The sequence below is a fragment of the Aquarana catesbeiana genome, linkage group LG02 (genome assembly GCF_042186555.1).
Source record: "Aquarana catesbeiana isolate 2022-GZ linkage group LG02, ASM4218655v1, whole genome shotgun sequence".
NCBI classification, from domain to species: domain Eukaryota; kingdom Metazoa; phylum Chordata; class Amphibia; order Anura; family Ranidae; genus Aquarana; species Aquarana catesbeiana.
The window spans coordinates 320,366,184-320,387,991 of record NC_133325.1 but is presented as its reverse complement, the minus strand read 5'-3'; the positions used below and the strand labels follow the sequence as shown (position 1 = coordinate 320,387,991).

Below are 21,808 nucleotides of genomic sequence, written 5' to 3'. Positions count from 1 at the left end.
TGGTAATAGAGCAGGGCGACTACTGGCAGAGGTGATTAAACCTAGAAGGAAGCTGAATTTTATTCAGAAAATGAAAGATAAAAAAGGAGGGATGAAACATTCTACTAGGGATATTCGTAAAATCTTTATGGAATACTATCAAGCACTTTATAAAGTAAATGATATCCAAAACCCGGATGAGGCTCAAAACAGAAGAAATAAAATAGAACAGTATTTGCAGAATATAAAGCTACCTGTTTTATTGGAGGAGGACTCAAACAGGTTGGACAGAGAAATTTCTAAGAAATAGAGCAGGCAATTAAAAAAAGTAAGTTTGGGAAGAGCCTGGGCCCAGATGGGTACACATCATTATATTTTAAAAAGTTTATGGGAATCCTGACTCCTTATTTTCATTTATACATGAATTCCATTGGGGCGGGCTTAAATATACGTGAAGAAGCCTTGGGGGCCTGTAAAACACTTTTGGTAAAGGAAGGGAAGGATCCAACACTCTGCTCCAAATTTAGGCCAACATCCCTTATTAATGAAGATATGAAATTTTACGCAAGGATATTGGCTAAGAGACTGAAGCTATATATGCCAGAATGTATAGGAAAGGATGAAGCAGGGTTTGTCCCTGGGAGAGAAACAAGGGAAAATATTCTAAAAACAATTCTTTTAATGCATGAAGCAAAAAAAAAGCAAGAAACACGTTCTTTTTCTATCAAAAGATGCCGGAAAGGCTTTTGATAGGCTAGATTGGGACTTCATGCTTGGGACACTGCATAAATATTGCATAGGACCATGTATGCTTTGGTGTATAGAGGCTTGTACTTTAAACCCACGGCCCAAATTCAGGTAAATGGAACTTTATCAGAACCCTTTAGACTCTATAATGGTACACGTCAGGGCTGTCCACTCTCCCTTTTACTTTTTGTGTTTTCTTTGGAACCCTTTTTAACTCCTATAAGAGCCAACTATGAAATTTAAAGGTATAGAAACTGCGGGACAAAAATATAAGATATCTGCTTTCGCGGATGATATTATGTTCTATATAACATATCCCTCACAAACACTCCCAAAGATCTTGGGAGAATTGAGTAGCTATGGTGTTGTTTCGAACTTAAGGATTAACTTGGAGAAAACAGAGATATTAAATATCTCTGTTTCCCCAATTGAAGGTAGGCTCCTCAGAGCTCTTTTTCCCTTTGTGTGGAAAAGAAAGGGATTAAAATATCTGGGAATATACCTGGCAGTATCAACAACAGACTTTTATACCAAGATAATTATGTTCCCTTATTGAATACAATTAAACAAGATTTGAAAGGGTTCCCTGCACATAGACTATCATGGTTTGGTAGGATAAAGGTGATTAAGATGATGATCCTTCCGAAAGCTTTGTACATCTTCCAAAGCCTTCCGATTAATATCCCTGGAGCATACTTAAAATTTTTTAGATTGATTCTGCTGAAATTTGTATGGAATAATAGAGGCAATCGTATTGCCTATAAAATTATGAGTAGACCAAGTGAGAAGGGGGGAGTGTTCCTTCCAGATTTTGGAAACTATCATGAGGCAGCAGTATTAGGGAGGATCTTGGACTGGGTCCATGGCTCACTGTATAAAAAGTGGATGTCCTTAGAGGAAAGTGTGAGAAAAGCTGCTCTGGGCCAGATTATTTGGATTCTAAGGTAAATTAGAGGTCTCTCGGGAGAAACAGCACCAATTACTATAGAAACATTTAGAGTATGGGATAAACTACTTAAGAGTATATCATGGCAGCATAATAGTCCTCTGACCCCCCCTTACAGGCATAGACTTTTTCCCACCGGGAAAAGATAATAATCAATATTTAAAATGCACACTATCGGACCAGTTGAGGCTTAAAGATGTTTTAAAGGGGAACGCCTTGTGTTCACTAATGGAGCTGCGAGAGAGGTATGGTACGACTCCATGGGATGTGTGGAGATATAGACAGCTCCAACATTTTGTGAAGTCTCTCCCAAAACCTCTCCACGCGCCTTTCAAGTTAAACTCATGGGAAAGATTGGTTGATCAAGGGGGAATAAACAGACAGGGGATTTTGAATATTTATAGGTTGTTAATATCTCCTTCGGATGACGGATCCGTGGGTCCAATTGGAAGCTGGGAAATGGAATTGAATCAGGTATTACCTGAAGCAATGAAAATCGAAGTCTTAGATGTCCACTCTACTTCAATGGACACAAAAGAAATGAATTATAAATTATTGGTTAAATGGTACTATGTGCCATCAAAAATACATAAAATGAACCCTCACATCTCTCCTTTATGCTGGAGGGAATGTGGGGAGGTTGGGACCCATGCCCATATATGGTGGCAGTGCCACCTGATCCAATCATACTGGGTGGAAATATTAGATTTAATTAAAAAAATAAGTGGAAACAAGATTGGGCTGGATCCGTGGCAATGTTTGTTCCATGCGATGGATTCTACAAGGAAGAAATAGAGCAGCAATCACTCCCTATTTGCTGAATGCAGCGAAGGCATTAATCCCCAAACAATGGGGGTCAAAGAATGCACCAACAATGAAGGAGTGGCTTAGGGAGGTAGATAAGATTAGGCTTATGGAAAAAGTAATTCACTTGCAAAATGACTTTGAATTAAGATTTGCTAGTATTTGGAAAGGATGAATTTAAACAGTCTCCGGTATACGTGAGATATATGGTAAGCGAAGGTGGTATTTAGAGGTTCTCTCTCTCTCTCTCTCTCTCTCTCTCTCTCTCTCTCTCTCTCTCTCTCTCTACCCATCATGAAGAGTACACTGTATTAGGGGTATATAGTGGTGGTTGAAAGATAATACTCTCTCCACCTCATAAATAAATAAAGAAAAGGGTATCGGAGGATCACAAATTCACTTATGTATATCAATAAATGAGATATTTGCCAAGAACATTTAATGCGGAAGGAGTTTGGGAGTGTATTTACTGAATTAAAAATTTGATTAGAGTAAAACAGAGTGAGAAATGGGGGAGATGCACTTCACGGTAAGGAATAAGGAGTTTGGGGGGGGATAAAGTGGAGTGTATACATATTATAAATTTAAAGGAGAGGGGAAGGGGGGAGGGTGAGGATGGAGAGGGAAGGGAAGGAAGGGGGAGTGGGGAGGGGAAATATATTTTTTTTTGGGGGGGGGGGTTGTAGGAGGGATCGGGAGCTAAGGGTGCAGTATCTCTATTTATTTGCTTAAAAATTGATTATGAATATTTAGAAACATGGCCATTTAAGAGGTGATGTTAAAGGATAGATCCATTTTCTTTGTTTTTGTTTTGTATTTGTTATATCTGTATGTATTTTTTTCTGAATTTTTTGTATTTATGTATTTGGCATGATATGGAAGATTTTGTATGTATTATAAAATTTAATAAAAAACAATTGATACATTAGAAATATCAAACACTACAAATTATAACGTGCTTCCCTAAGTTTCTCTCTCAATTCTCTAAGTTTCTCTCTCTTTTCAAGGTAATCCAATATATACTATAAAAAGACATTGGCATGACTATATGTGTAAATCCAATACCTAACTATAGTTTATACCTAATGGAATTCTCTTTCACAACTTAAAGCTGTAGGATTTGATTAGATACGATATGGCTATAATTTCGGCCAGGTTGCCGACATGCATAAGCTGATGTTTTTTTATTTAATTATGCACTTCATGTCCTGCTATTTGACGAAATAAAGGCAGTAAAGTCAGAACTAAATTGCACTATGGGTTGTGCTGCTGTTGTTCACCATACTACACAGCAGGACATGTACAGTTCAGATAGAGTGTCTAGAGTTTTGCTCTTGCTCCTTCAAAATAATAGTGAGTATTTTAATGAAGATATTTCCCATGGTATAAAATCGGATTCATGCTATAATTTTCATTTTTTTAAAACATGTTAAGGTTCAGACATTGATGTCAATTGTTCTGCTGATCTTGGAGATATGATTGCTGGAGAACTTACAACAATTTACTGGATTATTAATGGAAATTTCTCAGAATATTATCAAAAAGCTAAAGTAAGCGGCCCTATGTAAGTACTTCTGTCAATTAGCCTTTTTGGTACTAGGTATAAAGGCGTAGGGTGGGAATAGTGCCTCTTTCAAACTCCCCAGCCTTCCTTGTTTGGCTATAACATCTGATCATATTAGTGTGGTACTAAGCCTAGCCTGTAATTATAGAGGAAGGGGGAAGGGATGAGACAGTTGGCCTAAAGGAGAAGGAAGCATACATTGAATGCTGCTTACTACAGTTTATTTTTATATTTCTGCTGCCTTGGCCAGTATATCTTATGTGACATATCCTGTCTATATGGGCGAGACAAAAGGTTTAGAGCTAGTATGACAGACTGGTATGTCTATGTCCCTTAAAAACAACTCTGTTCAGCAAAAGGCTTGGCTTTGTGCACATCTGTGCAGTATAATACGGTCATAATACCTATTCTGCTTTTGAAATGATAATGCACACATACAGCATATTATATTGATTTTAGATTTTCTACCTTAAAGGTAAAACCTATACAAAGAGAAATATGTAGACTATTCCTGTATTGTACAGCCCAATGCCTATGCCAGGAACTATAGCTATTATGTGTTTCTTCAACCTATAGCAGCCACTGTTCTTTTAAAGTGGTTGTAAACCTCAGACATGAAAAATAAACAAAGCACTATACACTATAACGTGTACCAACCTGAATCCAAAGCACTGAGTCTGGTCCCTCTCTGATTTCTCCTCTCTCTGCTGTCTGCATGACTCACTCCTAATGGATTAAACCGACACCTCACCCTCCTGGAAGATGGCCTTCCCCACCGTCCAGCACGCAGCAGATGACTCATACCCTCAGCTCTATGTTTCTCTGAGCCTGTGTGTCACTTTTCTCCAGCCAGCTCTCAGATTACACTCAGCTCTGTGCTCTAGCTCTGCAGCGTGTGTGATGCAAGATCCCTGCTCCCTGCTTTCTGCGCTGAGAAAAAATCCTTTCATCTCTGTGTTGTAGAAGGCCACTTTGAATAGGAACTTCACTCAGGTTTCCATAAATTAAAAAAGTCATTAAGGACACAAACACCATTGAGAGTGGCTGGCTGGACAGGGGTGGTGGAGGTAGGACCATGCAACTGACACTCCTAACAGTCCCATAGATGCCTCTTATGAAAATGCCAATCGATCAAATGATGCTAATCTCATGATTTCAATACTTTCAGAGCCACTGACTTGGAACATTTATGCTAATAAGGAGTTCTAACTTTGCTTTGGCATCTAAGCATTTTTAGGGGAGAGCATTTTGGCTTCAATAGACTTTAAAGGGAGCACCTGAAAAACACACGAAAATTGTGCATTTTTCACACGTTTTCTTTGCATAGTAACCGGCTTTCCATTGGGTAAAAAGAAAAAAGAAAAATGCTAGAAAAGTCTGAAACACATACCAAAATAAGAAAAACCTCCTGTACAAACACCAAAAAAAAAAAAGCTGAAAAATGACCGAAAATGCTCAGTTTCAGTGTGAATGGAATCTAAGATTTTTGTGATATATAAAAAATAATAGTATTAATATTGATAGAAAAAATATTAAAACTAATAACAATAATATTTTAGCAGTTTTAATAATTTTTGCTATACTAAAGAAGCATCTTGGAAATAAATAAAACAAGATATAAATACATTAGAATTAACCATGTAAGCCTTGTAAAATTACCCATCTAAAGTGCTATTTATTATTATAATTCTCTTATATTTCACTCCACAGTGTAACCAAAAAAGGAAATTTCACTTACATAAGCTTAGTCCTTCATTTATGCAAAGTTACTGCAGAATTTTACAACGTTCCCATCACTTGTATATTGCAGACTGGAAGTGGAAATGACATATCAACTCTCTATTTCACCTCATTGACAACAGGTTTGTGTACCATTGAATGTATTCTGATCAGACTGTGTGACTGCCCACCGGGCTTAATTGAGTGTGGGTTAGGCATCATGCACACAGGCTGTTAAAATAATGTTATGAAAACTCCAGTATCTTTGCAGTGATTTTTTTTAACTTTTTTCAACGTTTTTGCAATTGCATTTTTTAGCGTTTTTGAGCGTTTTTCCGTGTTAGCGTTTTTTAGCCTTTTTTAGCGTTTTTAGCGCTTTTTTTTTTCAAAAATTTTTTTTTCAATGGATCAAAAACGTTAAAAAACGTTGGTGAATGACGTTTTTGAGCGTTTTTGAGCGTTTATCAGCGTTAGAGCGTTTTTACAGCTGAAAAACGTCTCTCAGAACCCACTGGTCCTGGGTTTTTTTTTACAGCTTAAAAACGCCTATGCCATTTGCAGCTCAAAAACGCCTAGGTGGGCATGAAGCCATAGACTAACATAGACAGGCCTTTTTAAGCTGAAAAAAAAGCTCAAAAAAAGCAGCTGTAAAAACGTCCGTGTGCATGAGGCTAAGATAAAACAAAAACGTTGTTCTCCCTAATAAATGGAATATTGCTTGCTTTAAAGGTTACTTTTCAGCTTTCAGAGCTGTCACACTTTGAATGACAATTGCGCGGTCATGCAACACTGTACTCAAATTTTTTTTCTATCATTTTCTTCCCACAAAAAGAGCTTTCTTTTGGTGATATTTGATCACCACTGGACTTTATTTTTTGCTAAAACTGAAAAAAACAAAATGTTTGAAAAAAAAAAGTTTTTTTTGTTTCTGTTATAAAATTTTGTTTTCTCCTTCACTGACGGGCACTGATGAGGCTGCACTGATGGGCAATGATGAGGAGGCACTCATGGGTACTGATGAGTTGGCACTAATATGCAGCACTTATGGGCACCGATAGGTGGCACTGATATGCAGCACTGATGGGCACCGATAGGCGGCACTGATATGCAGCACTGATGGGCACTGACAGGCGGCACTGATGGGCACTGACAGGCGGCACTGATGGGCAGCACTGATGATGAGGTGCTGACAGCCTTTACTGATGGGCACTGATTGGCATCTGTGAAGGGCACTGATTTGCACTTTAATGGGCACTAATTGGCACTTTGGGCACTGACTGGCACTTTTGGGGGCACTGACTGGCAGCTGATGGGCAGTGATTGGCAGATGTGATGGGCATCTCTGATGGGGGCTGAGCTGATAATCAATGCGCTGATTAGCAGCGCAGACCTCCCTCTGAATGAATGGAAGCAAGCAAACATTAATTAATGGGTGCTGGTAGGCATCCTTTTCTTGGCACTGGTGAGGCTGCATTTGATGGGCACTGGTAGGCTGCATTTGATGGGTGCTGGTGAGGCTGCATTTGATGGGCACTTCATTAAAAAGGGGGTTATACATGGGCAGGAGAAAGGAGGTGGAGTCTGGGGTGGAGCCAAGGGGGGCGGCAGGCCTGTACTGGCCATCGGGACTACCGGGAGTTTCCCGGTGGGCCGATGGCATAGTGGGCCAGTATCAGTGACAGCCTGTCAAAATAATGGAATGCGCGGCCCGCGCAGCCATTATTTTGAGCACTGCTGCACTGCCTAGGGCCGGCCCTACCATGGCGGCAATTCAGGAGTGGACTGGGTCGGGATGGTGCTTCAGTGTATCGCTGCTTCTGTTTCCAGCCCGCCCACCACCTGTTGCACAGAGCCGAGGGCTCTGCTGCTACAATAGGCGTCTGAAAGGTCACGCTGGTGGGCGGGGACAGAAGTCCTCCGACGGCCGCTGCATCCTCCGGAACATCCCTGGTGCCAGTGTGTGGGCAGCGGCTCGGTACAGCTGCCCTAGAAGAGGGGGTTCAGCTGTAAATGAGCCAGCTTGTGACACACCGCTTCCCGCCCCTCTCTCCCTGCCTGTGCGTTACATCGATGAAGAGCAAGAGGAGCGGGAAGATTAAGCAAGTAGTCGACAGCCACATTAAAGCCCCTCCTGCACCATTCAAGTGTGTGAGCTGAGCACTGTCACTAACCAGACCCGGACCACTCTCTCTGTCCCCTCCCTTCTCTCACTTCCTGTCCCCCCCCTCTCTCTCTCCCTGTCCCCCTCTCTCTCTCCCTGTTCCCACTCTCTCTCTCTGTCCCCCTCCCTCTCTCTCCCTGCCCCCCTCTCTCTCTCTCTCCCTGCCCCCCCTCTCTCTCTCCCTGTCCCCCTCCTCTTTCTCTCTCCCTGTCCCCCTCTCTCTCTCTCCCTGTTCCCCCTCTCTCTCTCTGTCTCCCTCCCTCTCTCTCCCTGTCCCCCCTCCCTCTCTCTCTCTCCCTGCCCCCCTATCTCTCTCTCTCCCTGTCCCCCCTCCCTCTCTCTCCCTGTCCCCCCTCTCTCTCTCTGTCCCCCCCTCTCTCTCTTTCTCCCCGTCCCCCTCTCTCTCTCTCTCCCCGTCCCCCACTCTCTCTCTCCCTGTCCTCCCCCTCTCTCTCCCCCTGTCCCCCTCTCTCTCCCTCAATGTCCCCCCTCTCTCTCTCTCCCTGTCCCCCCTCTCTCTCTCTCTCCCTGTTCCCCCCCCCTCTCTCTCTGTCCCCCCTCTCTCTCTCTCTCCCTGCCCCCCCCTCTCTCTCTCTCTCTCTCTCTCCCTGTCCCCCCCTCTTTCTCTCCCTGTCCCCCTCCTCTTTCTCTCTCCCTGTCCCCCTCTCTCTCTCTCTCTCTCTCCCTGTTCCCCCCCCTCTCTCTGTCTCCCTCCCTCTCTCTCCCTGTTCCCCCTCTCTCTCTGTCTCCCTCCCTCTCTCTCCCTGTCCCCCCTCCCTCTCTCTCCCTGCCCCCCTATCTCTCTCTCTCCCTGTCCCCCCCTCCCTCTCTCTCCCTGTCCCCCCTCCCTCTCTCTCCCTGTCCCCCCTCTCTCTCTCTCCCCGTCCCCCACTCTCTCTCTCCCCGTCCCCCACTCTCTCTCTCCCTGTCCTCCCCCTCTCTCTCTCCCTGTCCCCCCTCTCTCTCTCCCTGTTCCCCCCTCTCTCTCTCCCTGTCCCCCCCTCTCTCTCTCTTTCCCTGTCCCCCCCTCTCTCTCTCTCTCCCTCCCTGCCCCCCCCTCTCTCTCTCTCTCTCTTTCTCTCTCTCTCTCTCCCTGTCCCCCCTCTCTCTCTCCCTGTCCCCCTCCTCTTTCTCTCTCCCTGTCCCCCTCTCTCTCTCTCTCTCTCCCTGTTCCCCCTCTCTCTCTCTGTCTCCCTCCCTCCCTCTCCCTGTCCCCCCTCCCTCTCTCTCTCCCTGCCCCCCTATCTCTCTCTCTCCATGTCCCCCCTCTCTCTCCCTGTCCCCCTCTCTCTCTCTCCCTGTCCCCCTCTCTCTCTCTCTCCCCGTTCCCCTCCCTCTCTCTCTCCCCATCCCCCTTTCTCCCTGTCCCCGTTCTCTCTCTCTCTCTCCCTGTCCCCCCTCTCTCTCTCTCTCTCCCTGTCCCCCCTCTCTCTCTCTCCCTGTCCCCCCTTCTCTCTCTCCCTGTTCCCCCCCCCTCTCTCTCTCTCTCTCTCTCTCTCTCTCTCCCTGTTCCCCCTCACTCACTCTCCCTGCCCCCCTCTCTCTCTCTCCCTCACCCTCTCCCTGCCCCCCCTCTCTCTCTCTCTCCCATGTCCCCCTCTCTCTCTGCCTGCCCCCTCTCTCCCTGCCCCCCTCTCTCTCTCTCTCTCTCTCCCCCTCTCTCTCTCTCTCTCCCATGTCCCCCTCTCTCTCTGCCTGTCCCCCTCCCCCTCTCTCTCTCCCTGTCCCCCCCCTCTCTCCCTGCCCCCCCTCTCTCTCCCTGTCCCCCCCTCTCTCTCCCCCCCCTCTCTCTCTGCCCCCCTCTCTTTCTGCCTGTCTCCCTTACCCCCTCTCTGCCCCCTCCACTTTCTCTCTCTCTCTCTCTCTCTCTCTCTCTCTCTCTCTCTCACTCTGCCCCTTCCACTTTCTCTCGCTCTCTCTCCCCCTTTCTCTCTCTCCTTGTCCCCCCCACTCTCTCTCCCTGTGTCCCCCTTCTCTATCCCTGCCCCCCCTTCTCTCTCTCGGCCCCCTCCTCTCTCTCTTTCTCTTTCTCTCTGCTCCCTCTCTCCATGCCCTCTCTCTGGCAGCAGACGACGTGGCATGTGACACACTGCATGTGGTGGCAAGTAATATGCAGCATCTGGTGGCAGGCAATGGTGGAAAGTGACACGCTGCATCTGGTGGCAGGTGGCGGTGGCAAATGACATGCTTCATCTGGTAACAAGCAATGGTTCCGACTGATCCTGCATTCTGGTGAGTTGAATTATTTCATTATGTATTACAATGTAGTAATAGAAATAATGTGATTTGATCATCCTGGCACCATATTAAGCATGGTGTCAGGATGTTTTCACTGCTAGCACCAGCCATTCACCCGACAAATCATTCCCACCGCTGAATTCCCCGTCAACCCTGAGACTACCTTCCCCCCTGGTCCTTGGCAAAATTGTTCCTGAATGGCAGTCTGGATATGTGGTCACCCTACTAAGGGGCAAGGTGTCAATTTTCCCCCGGGTCGCTCTGATGGCCCATACAATGGCCGCACCGCCTCCCTCAGATCCATCCCAAACTCAATAAGTATCCATATTGCGCAACTACGTATAGTTTTATATACTGTTTTTGTGCATGTTTGCAAAATTAAAGTGGGCCGCTCTGGGTGAAGTTCAGGACCAAATTTTTGTCCCAGTCCAGCCCTGGGGGGCGGCAAAATGCGATTTCACCTAGGGTGTCAAAAATCCTTGCACCAGACCTGGTCAGGATAACGCAACCACCGCCCGCCCATCATTCTGCTATAGGCCGGGCGAGAAGTGGTTAAAGTATAACTAAATTATGAAACAAACTAGTAAATAAGTTACCGCTGCTGTAGGGAAGTACTAGTATTTGAAAATTATGAAACAAACACATACAGCGCTGGTAAGAATGTGCTATACCATGAATGTCCTAAATAAAAAGTGCTTAAATCAATAAATGACATAGGTGGTGAATACACCGAGTGCAATATACAAATCAACTATTAGTTCTCCATAAACCTCATGCATAAAGTGCAAATTCCAATGAGTCCGCAATCAGTATTATCCAATTGCTAGTGAAATAATAAATATATATTATGTGCTGACAAAGTAAATATAGTGCTGATAAATCATCCTGAATAAATACCAGCTGGGCTACTAGACAGTCTCACTAGAAGCAGACAGCATATCTTCAGCATGCGCTGTCAATCAATCCCCATAGATGTTATACAGTGATGCCTCTAATAGGAGCCGATATAAAAATTCTTGCAGATAGATCATGTACTTGCGGATGTTGACCCCAAAAAAAAGGAAAGGTAATATGGTGAAATATTGTGAAACTGGGAACCCACTTGCGCATCACAGTGCTACTCACATACTCCCTGGTTGCAATCAGGCATATCAGAATACTTCCTCGATCGCGTGCGTTCCACGGAAACAGGAAATGAGTCACTGGTTGGACATGAGCCGGATGTTTCGTCGACGCGTTTCGCCCCTCCCCCAGGGTGTCATTTCCTGTTTCCGTGGAACGCACGCTGTAAGCGGCGATCGAGGAAGTATTCTGATATGCCTGATTGCAACTGGGGAGTATGTGAGTAACGCTGTGATGCGCAAGTGGGTTCCCAGTTTTACAATATTTCACATGATCTATCTGCAGGAATTTTTATATCGGCTCCTATTAGAGGCATCACTGTATAACATCTATGGGGATTGATTGACAGCGCATGCTGAAGATATGCTGTCTGCTTCTAGTGAGACTGTCTAGTAGCCCAGCTGGTATTTATTCAGGATGATTTATCAGCACTATATTTACTTTGTCAGCACATAATATATATTTATTATTTCAATAGCAATTGGATAATACTGATTGCGGACTCATTGGAATTTGCACTTTATGCATGAGGTTCATGGAGAACTAATAGTTGATTTGTATATTGCACTCGGTGTATTCACCACCTATGTCATTTATTGATTTAAGCTTATTATTATTGAATAGAGCACTTTTTATTTAGGACATTCATGGTATAGCACATTCTTACCAGCGCTGTATGTGTTTGTTTCATAATTTTCAAGTACTAGTACTTCCCTACAGCAGCGGTAACTTATTTACTATTTTGGTTTATTGTCACCAGCGCTGCTTTATTCACATAGTTTCTGCCAAAGTATAACTAAAGGCAAAACTTTTTTTTTTTTTTGGTTTTGGATAGAGCGCAGAGGGATTAGAACACCTGTCAGTTTTTATTACTGTCTGTGCCCCGTTCCCCCTCTCTATTTGTCCTGTTTACCATTCTCATTGAAAGTGAAAGTAAAAGACAATCCCAAATGTTGTATTGTCCCCAGAAAATATAATAATAGAAGGGAAATCTTCCAATGGGGACACTAGTTCTGGTTACCTGGCGGTCCCCAATGAATTCCCTTAATTTGCCGGAATCTCCTCTCACTTCCTGTTTGGCTATGGGACAGGAAGTGAAGGTAAATCTTTGTAATGGGACATAGATGGTGAAAAATTATGACGGGGGTTATAACTCTCCTTTGCTCTATCCAAAATGAAAAAAAAAAGTTTTTCCTTTAGTTTTAATTTAAATATTGCAAGTAAATATATAGCAGTATATCAGATTTCTATTATCTTTTTTACAGAAGTCTGTAAACTTTATATAAAATATAAAAAAGGGTTTCAGGGATTTTACATGTATTTATATATTTTGTAAGGCAGCAGATTTGGATTATTTTGCCAGCAATGTCTTTCTTAATCTTTAGGGTTAGGTATTTAATAGAAGTGAAATGCTAGTGTATACAATGTTTAAATAAGAGAATGTTAGATTTTTATAATTCAAAAAAAGATTTCTCAAGGGTGGTACAAACATTTTTCTTATTTTTCTTCATAAATGTTAATATTATATTTTACAGAACCCTGGGCAATTATAATTCCTGTCATCCTTATCGTTTTGTGCTTACTGGCGGTGTTTGCATGCATGTATTATCGAACTGTCAAAAATGCTGCACATTAAATAAACAAGGTTTGTAGTCTTCCACTTCCACTTCATTATCAATGTAGGATAGTAGAAAAGATCTTTGAAAAATTGAAATTTAGAGACAACAACCAAGTTGCATTATATAAGAAACCCAGCAACAAGCAATAGGAATACTCACAAAGCTTGAATGGGTACAAATCTGTTGAAGCTTCTTATTATAGCTCAATAAATTTAAAAAAGACTTCACCAACTGAAAACCAGCAAGTGGTCCTAAACTTAAAGCGGAGTTCTGCAGAAAAAATAAATAAATAAAAGTCAGCAGCTAAAAATACTGCAGCTGCTGACTTTTAAAAAAAGGACACTTACCTGTCCAGGGAGCCCTCGATGTCTTCACCCAAAGCTGACCCGTCCCTCTGCTCCCGGGTGCAGGTGTCGGCATCTTCAGTAAGGGAATCAGGAAGTGAAGCCTTGCGGCTTCACAGCCTAGTTCCCTACTGCGCATGTGCAAGTCACGCTGCACGTCCTGACTGGTCCCTGCTGTCTTCTGGGACCTGTATGTCTCCCAGAAGACAGTGGGGGGGGACGGGGAGAGGTCGGACATGGTGAAGATCGCCGCGATCTATCACCGGAAGTGGGAACAAATACCTGTATTAGACAGGTATCTGCTCCCCATTCCCCCCTAAAGGGTGCCAAATGTGACACGGGGGTGGGGGGGGGGGGACTGGATCAGCAGAAGTTCCGTTTTTGGGTGGAACTCCGCTTTAAAAAGAAAACAAGGAAGGGTGTACGTGTTAGGTCTTGCCCTCTCTTCCTGTTAGAAAAGTTCTTTCATTCACATGATCTTTGAACAGGGGAGAGAATCCTGTGACTGATCAGTCTCTCCCCCATTCATGTTACAATTGAAGAAAGTGGAAAGATAGCGCTGGACCTGTAGGTTTATTTTACTGGTATTTTTATCTGAAGGTATTAACCACTTGACCTGCAGAAGATTTACCCCCCTTCCTGACCAGGCCATTTTTTTGTGATGGGGCACTGTGTTACTTTAACTGACAACTGCGCGGTCGTGCGACGCTGTACCCAAATACAATGTATATCCCTTTTTCCCACAAATAGAGCTTTCTTTTGGTGGTATTTGATCACCTCTCCGGTTTTTATTTTTTGCGCTATAAACAAAAAAAGACAGACTATTGAAAAAAAAAAAAAAAAAAAAACACAATATTTTTTACTTTCTGCTATAAAACATATCCAATAAAAAAATGTAAAAAATACAATTTCTTTATAAATTTAGGTCAATATGTATTCTGCTACATATTTTTGGTAAACAAATCCCAAAAAGCGTATATTGATTGGTTTGCGCAATAGTTATAGCGTCTACAAACTATGGGATATTTTTATTTATTGTACTAGTAATGGCAGTGATCTGCGACTTATATCGGTTTATAGCGATATTGCAGCAGACAATTGGATACTCACTGACACTTTTGACTTTTTTGGGGGAACCAGTGACACTAATACACTGATCAGTGCTAAAAATGTATTGTCACTTTGCTAATAACACTGGCTGGGAATGGGTTAAACATCAGGGGCGATCAAAGGGTTAAATGTGTGCCAAGCTGGTGTTTTCTTACGGTGGGGGAGGTGCTTTTACTAAGGTAAGGCATAGATCCATGTCCCTGCTTTGCAGGAACACAGAATCCGTGCCTTCCCACCTGACAGAATGGCAATTTGCCTTGTTTACATGGTCAGCCTGCCGTTCTGCCTGAGTGATCAGCGGGTGCCGGCAGGCACTCGAGTGAATAATAACTCGCGCCTGCAACCCAGAAGTGCAGGATCGCGTATATATATACGTGATCCTGCACACACAGTAAAACTGCTATAGGGCGGTTGCTAAGTGGTTAATGTTGGTGTAAAAGGTCTGGTGTAAATATATGGCTTCTACACCCCAGAGGATCTCCACAGTCTCCTTGGCTTGTAGTGTAATGTGAGAAGGGTTGAACTTTAAGAGCCACACCACTGTTAAGAGGTCCAGATACAACTTTATTCCATTAAAGTTCAGGGTACAATTCAAGAAATGTTCATTGCATTTTGGGGGTCTAAATGCCCCCTTCATCAGGGCTTGACTGGCAATAAAATGAATAAACCAGTAGGGAACTGGACCCACAGTGGTGTTTATTCCAGTGTGATTTGAAAGCACAGGCCTAATCAGCAGCTTAGAAAAAACCTGAATCGCGCTATATATGAATAAATGGTGAATAAATATCTAGTGAACTACATCAAGTTGATGGGGTAAGAAATCCCATCAATACACTGATTCATGTGAATACATCTCTGCACAAACACTAGTAAAATCGACAAAATTTCATACATGTGAACGTAAAAAACATTATAAAAAATCCATAATAATATAGAAAATATATGTATAAAAAAGATCTCTCATTGGTTATATGTAAAAATCCACCCGTGCAAACAACAGAGACTGAATAAAGTCCACACAGAAAAAAAATCTTCTGTTGTTAAATGACAAAGCAGATTGTGATCCACCACCAGTACGGAAGGGGTTACTTCTTTTCAGACATATATGATCCCCCATTACAGAGGATCATAGAAGGCATGTCAGCTGTATTGGTACATGGAAAACTCGTGCTGGACTGCTGAACTCCGTCTGTACCTCAAAGCATCATAGGGGCCAGATCAGTGCCAGGTTTGTATTAACATGAACATAAGGGAAAAACTCCAATCGTGTAAAAACCTTTTAACTTTTATTAAAAAATATGACAAAAACACACTTACATGAGCAATCGATAGTAAAGCCTTAAGTCCGCTGTGTCGGCTGAACACATACGGACAGACCCGTCTCTCTGGAGAACACACACAGACTGCAGGTGACGTCAGCGCGTCGTCCTGCTCCGCCCTACGCGTTTTGTGATAGGTCACGTCATCCAGGGGCACGGACGGCGCGCTGCGTCACCTCCCTAAATACAGGAACCTAATACCAAGCCTCGTTCTGGGCTGCGGACCGCCAATGAGCTGCCGAGTAGTTAGGTACGGAACGCGGAACCAGATCGGGATGGCAGGTGTAAATATATGGATAGTGTCACACACTACTTGGCATAACAGTACATCAAAGGAAGTACGGTTTGATGCAATAAGTATCCCCCCAACCTCCGGTGAACTGTCGATCCCACAAAGTTAAAATAGGAACTAAAGACCCCCATACTTATTAAACAAGCACAAATAGACCAAAGGCATCTCTTATTGGTCATAAACCTAACAATGTCTACGATCATAATAAAATTAATAAACTTTAAATTAAAATATTAAACAAATACAAAAGAGCTCTGGTATATATACAAAGACATAACAAACTACCAGAGGATATTGGAAAATACATATATTTGTCAATCGCAATCCTGAACGGGGTGTCATTGGCATAGAAAGCGGTAAAAACCACATACTATGTGTCATACATATTAACATTAGCTAACTTATATCCAATATATGGGCTTGCAAATAACCAGTGGCTGTCACTAATCCAAAAATTGATAGATATGTACCAACCACTTTATCCTAAAAATTATAAACTGAACAGGAAGTAGAAAAATTAAGACTGGTGGGGACACAAACACAACAGGACTCACTGCCATCTTCTGGTGAAATCACAGAATGCACAGTGAAACTAACGCTGTGTGTGGGATAAATCCACCAGTTTGAAAAATTGTTTATTTCCTAATGAAATTCAAAATGAATAGCGCACTCCCAACCTATACATGGAGACCCAAACTAAAAATAATAAAATTAAGATTAACAGGGGTCAGATGGATGTAGGTACAGGAACAAAAACATCAACTGCCCAGTATCTCGAGGTCGTAAGTCCGATTTGTGCTTAAGAGTTATTGATAAACGCATTAACGTCAGTATCGACATTGAGCCCAAAAGAGACATAGGACCTGAGTCTATGGATCCAGGACATTTCACACTTTGAAATCTCCCTGACCAATGATCCACCCCTCCAATGGGGTCTATATTTATCAATGCCTATATAAAGTGTATTAGAGGGGTTTCTACCATGTACCTCATCAAAATGTCTTGAGGGTGTTTGTTGAAACCCCTTCTAATATTGTTTATATGCTCAGTCAGTCTAACCTTCAGTGCCCTTTTGGTCCTCCCCACATATTGTAGACCGCAAGGGCACTGTATAAGGTAGACCACCCCTTCAGATGAGCAAGTAATGAATGGTTCCACCTCATATGTACGTGAAGTACTGGTAGAGGTAAACTGACTGATTTTCCTGTCTCTGCATCTATTTACAATGCAAACCTGGCACTTCTTACACCTATAGTACCCAGTAAGATTGTGAAAAAAATTTCTATCCTGACTTGGTGGATCTTGGACCGTGGAAGCAATCCTATTACCAAGCGAGGAAACTCCTTTAAACACAACTTGGGGATTGCTTGGACATGGTTCCAAGAACCTGATCACTGGTCAGGATATGCCAGTGTTTTTGAATCAAACCCTTAATAATTTTATGTTGCACTGAGAACGTCGTAACAAAGGGCAGCGAAAATTGGACATTATCATATTGTCTTTCAACAGTAACGATCTGTCTTTAGCTCATATAGATTGAAGTGTTTTTGATAGAACCCCACTATTGTACCCCTTATCCAAGAACCTTTTGGTAAGGACAGCTGCCTGGCTGTTAAAAGTATCCACCTCAGTACAATTCCGTCTTAGACGTGCATACTGACCATGGGGAACCACCCTTAACCAAGGCTCATAGTGACAACTTTCAAGGGGAATGTAGGAGTTCTTGTCAGTCGGCTTAAAATAAGTGGACATTATGAATCTATCACCTTTAACCGTAATTTTCAAGTCCAAAAAGTGTATTTCTTCACGGCTAGCCTCAAAATTCAATCTGATCCCCCTATTATTATCATTCAGGTACAACATAAAATCCCGAAGTGCAGCTTCACTGCCATCCCATAGGAGGAGGATGTCATCAATTTACCTTGCCCAGAGGACCAATTCCGGTCTAGCCTGGGCATTGACGACGTCCTCCTCCCACTTGGCCATAAAAAGGTTGGCCAAGCTTGGGGCATACTTAGCCCCCATGGCCACACCCCTATCCTGGCGATAAAATTGATTGTCGAACCAAAAATAGTTGTGACTGGCTGCATATTCCAGGAGTTCCATAATAAAGTTGATCTGGGTTGGAACCAAACCGGATCCTCTGGTCAGATGCAATTTGACCGCCTCCAATCCTAGGTCATGAGGGATGATCGTATAAAGGGAGGTCACATCAGCTGTGACCAACCAAACTCCTTTCTTGGGAGTGATAGTGGACAGCATATTGATATTCTGTTTGGTGTCCTTGATAAATGAGGGGACCTTTTGAACCAAGGGCTGCAAATAATGGTCTATATACTTGCCCACCCGGGACGTAACCGAGTCAATTATTTGATGTATGTGTGTCATATATTTTGAATTGCTGTTCTTATAGGGATTGTTCAGGTGGTATTTACAATTTTATAACGCGGTTTTATTTTTATTTTTTTCTAATCAGCAGCTTGTTTGGCAGACCCCTGAAACACGTTGGCTATTTCTTGAATTGTACCCCTGACCTTTAATGGCATAAAGTTGTATCTGGACCACTTAGCAGTGGGGTGGCGCTTAAATTTCCACCATTCATGTTACAGGCAGTGTAATCAGTGAAAGAATTTTTCTCAACGGAAAAGAGGGCAGGAAGGGGCATTCCCCTGTTGGATTATCTTTAGTGCATCTGAACCTGGAGACCCGAAGCTGTTAACCCCCACGACACTGGAAGTTCAGCAGCAAGAAAAGGACAGATGATCACTACAAAAGGACTGCAATCATTAGAAGCCTCCTGATGTTTAGGAATAGTGTACAGGGGCTTCAGACCATATCGGCATTGACTGTTTCAGTCATTGCATTTTTATATGGTACCTAGTTTAGTGTATTTTAGCGAAACTTCAAAGAAAACATTTTTGTTGGTTAGAAGAGATTTCTCCTTGTTCCCTGCCCTGATGACATAATAGACAACCTTAGGAAATCTCCCCACAGTTTGATAAAATTGCACCTTTGATAGCTGTCACCAAGACAAGTATTCCAATTCAAAGCTTTCCCTCACCACATGTTCATTAGTTATTATGAGATTTCGCCTCAGTTTCTTCCCTTATAACAACAGGTTAAGGTGAAAGGGGTCAAAAGGTAAATATATACCTAATAGGGGATACATACATACTAGGGATCGACCGATTATTGGTAAGGCCGATTATTATTATATCAGCATTTTCCGAAAAATCTGAATCGGTCAAAAACTAGACTGATATTACCGATATTGCTTCAAGGGGTTTTACCGGGCTGATGCCCTCAGCTGCGGTCTTTAGAGCGGATGGTCGGCTTCATTGTAATAACAACCGATGCGGCTCAGCAGCCGCTTGGCTGTTATTACAAGCAGCAGGCGGGGAAATCCCCCCCCCCTGCCTTCCGCCACTCGCCAGGGTTCTCCTCTCCTTTCCGGGAGGCCCAAGCAACCAGCCGGCACTTCCGCCGGCTGGCCGAAGACCCGAACAAAGCCAATGCTTCATTCAGGTCTCAGATCTAGTAACGCGGAAGCAATGTCATGACATCACTTCCGGGATTACTGGCATCTTAAAGGCGCTAGTTTTAAAAAAAAGAAAGTATTCAAAAATGCCAATCTTGATGTTTTGAATACTTTCAAGTGCAGAGGAGGGGTTTGGGGTCTTATAGACCCCCGATTCCTCCATAAAGAGTACCTGTCACTGTCTATTACTGTCACAAGGGATGTTTACATTCCTTGTGACAGCAATAACAGTGATAAAAATAAAAATAAAGTGTAAAAATAAAAATTTTAAATGTACAGAATATCAGCACATATTATTGGCTATCGGCCTGAGAGGAGGCCGAAATATCGGTATCCTATCGGCACCGAAAAAAATCTATATTGGTCTAATACATACATAAACCCTTTAAAGTAAATATATACATATAGCAACACTTTTTTTTGTTTGGTTTAACACTAGTTTAACTGCTACTTGGGCCTCATACACACAGGCCTAGTTAAGCGTACACGTGTGAGAGCCATGTTATGTCTGCAGGCAGTCCCATTCAAGTCAACTGGGATGAGGTTGCACGGACACAGCCGCTGCTCACAATTTGACATCGATGTGGCTACCAGCGCCTGAATGCAGGCAGTGTGTATTTGGGGACATGCTACATCCCAATTGACATGAATAGGACTGTGGAAATATAACAAAACAATGCCCCCACATGGGTGTACACTTAAGTTCCCCCATGTGAATGAGGCCTAACTGATTGAGTTATCAAAAAACAACTTTCAATTAAATGTATAAATACTGTATGTGTATTTAACCTCATCTCTGATTTTAGATCTTAGAATATCCTGGATTTACAGTTGATGAACATGGAATCAGCATGGCACAAGTCATTTTTACATTGGATCATGGCATATATATATACCTCATTTAATATGTGCCATAGTTTCATCTCACCCAGTGATGTTTGTATGAAGTTAGATATAGTGACTGCGTCTAGCTCACTTCACTGTCATGATGCTGCTGGTCTGTAGCATGGAATTTTTAATTTCTGGAGTTTATTGTTACTGGCGATGCACATAATCAGTAGCAATGCTGAGATATCTGAAAATAAACTGCTTTTTCACCAGGTGGGAGAAGAAGAAAAGCCAATGGCTGTTTCTTATGTGGTGCTCATATGGCCAATTGCTATAAATGTATTTGTCAAGACAAGGTTGTGGGCTGTAGATCATAGCATACACCACAGGTATCCGTTATCTTCTGGGCAGATCTGGTCATGATTATATGTGAACATCTCTTGAATACTCCTATTAAAACTAAAACACTAAAATGTGTTTCTTTAATTGAACAAAAAAATCAATAATTATATATATAATATAATGATATACTGTATATATTACTAAAACCATCTTGGGGAAAAACCATGTAAGGACATCCCAATTAAGTGATACTAATGCATGAAATGAATATTAAAGTTCATGAATTCCAATATGGTATAAAAATTCCATATAGTCCCATATACAAATGCAGTCCAAAAGGAGAAGGGTTCACCTACCTCATATGTTGCCATAAATATTTATAGAAAAACACAGTGTTTAAAGGGGTTGATGTTAAAGGGGTCCTAAAGGCTCAAGGTTCTTTACCTTCATGCATTCTATGTATAAAGGTAAGAAAACCTTCTGTGTGCAGCAGCCCTCTGAACACTTACCTGAGCCCCATCGCGATATAGTGACCTGCACAAGAACCTCGGCTCTCCTGGACTCTCTCTCCTCATTGGCTGAGACAGCAATGGCTCCATCTTCTGTCTATCACACCCAGTGAGCCAACGAGGAGGGGGGGGGGGGCAGGGCTGTAAGATACCAGGCTGGATGCTGAGGTGACGAGAGGGCTCCACTTACTGCTAAGTGCAGAGTACCCCTGGAGTTGGAGACAGAGGGTACTATGCCCAGAGATGCATGGGTTGTCTGCCGGTGAAGCTGTCTGATGGTTCCAGAAGTGGACACCCAGGAGCAGAGAAGGTGGTTTACAGCCAATGATTCTCTAGGGGTACTGACAGATCTTGACAGATGGAAAAGCAGAGACAACGTCAGAAGCCAGGCAGGGGGTCAAACACAGGAAGGCAGTCAGAAGAAGAGGCAAGAAGTGTAGTTGTGATCAAGACTGGGTCAAACACAGGAAGTCAATCTGGAACAGGCAAGAGCAGGTTTGTGAAATAAGCTGGGTTCAGAGCCAGGAGAGAAGCCAGAGTAGGTCAGGGTAAGCCGGGTCGGTAACAGGTAATCATACAGGAGCAAGGAACACAGGGACACAGAATATAGAGCAGACGATAATCCAG

At 42.9% G+C, this 21,808-nt stretch overlaps 1 protein-coding gene across 4 annotated transcripts in view; it reads left to right on the top strand.

Moving 5' to 3' along the window:
• LOC141127896 (interleukin-1 receptor-like 1) overlaps positions 1–20,803 on the top strand; it is a 58,187-nt gene extending 37,384 nt beyond the window's left edge. For 2 of the 4 annotated variants that reach the window (XM_073614762.1, XM_073614763.1), the window contains 4 exons: positions 3,911–4,040; positions 5,751–5,902; positions 12,816–12,925; positions 20,309–20,803. In XM_073614762.1, coding sequence (XP_073470863.1) covers positions 3,911–4,040; positions 5,751–5,902; positions 12,816–12,916 — 383 coding nt within the window. In that variant the 3' untranslated portion in view covers positions 12,917–12,925; positions 20,309–20,803. Of the gene's footprint in view, positions 1–3,910; positions 4,041–5,750; positions 5,903–12,815; positions 12,926–20,308 lie in introns of those variants that run through there. The other 2 variants (XM_073614764.1, XM_073614765.1) reach the window with 2 other exon arrangements.
• Positions 20,804–21,808: the final 1,005 nt, after the last annotated feature.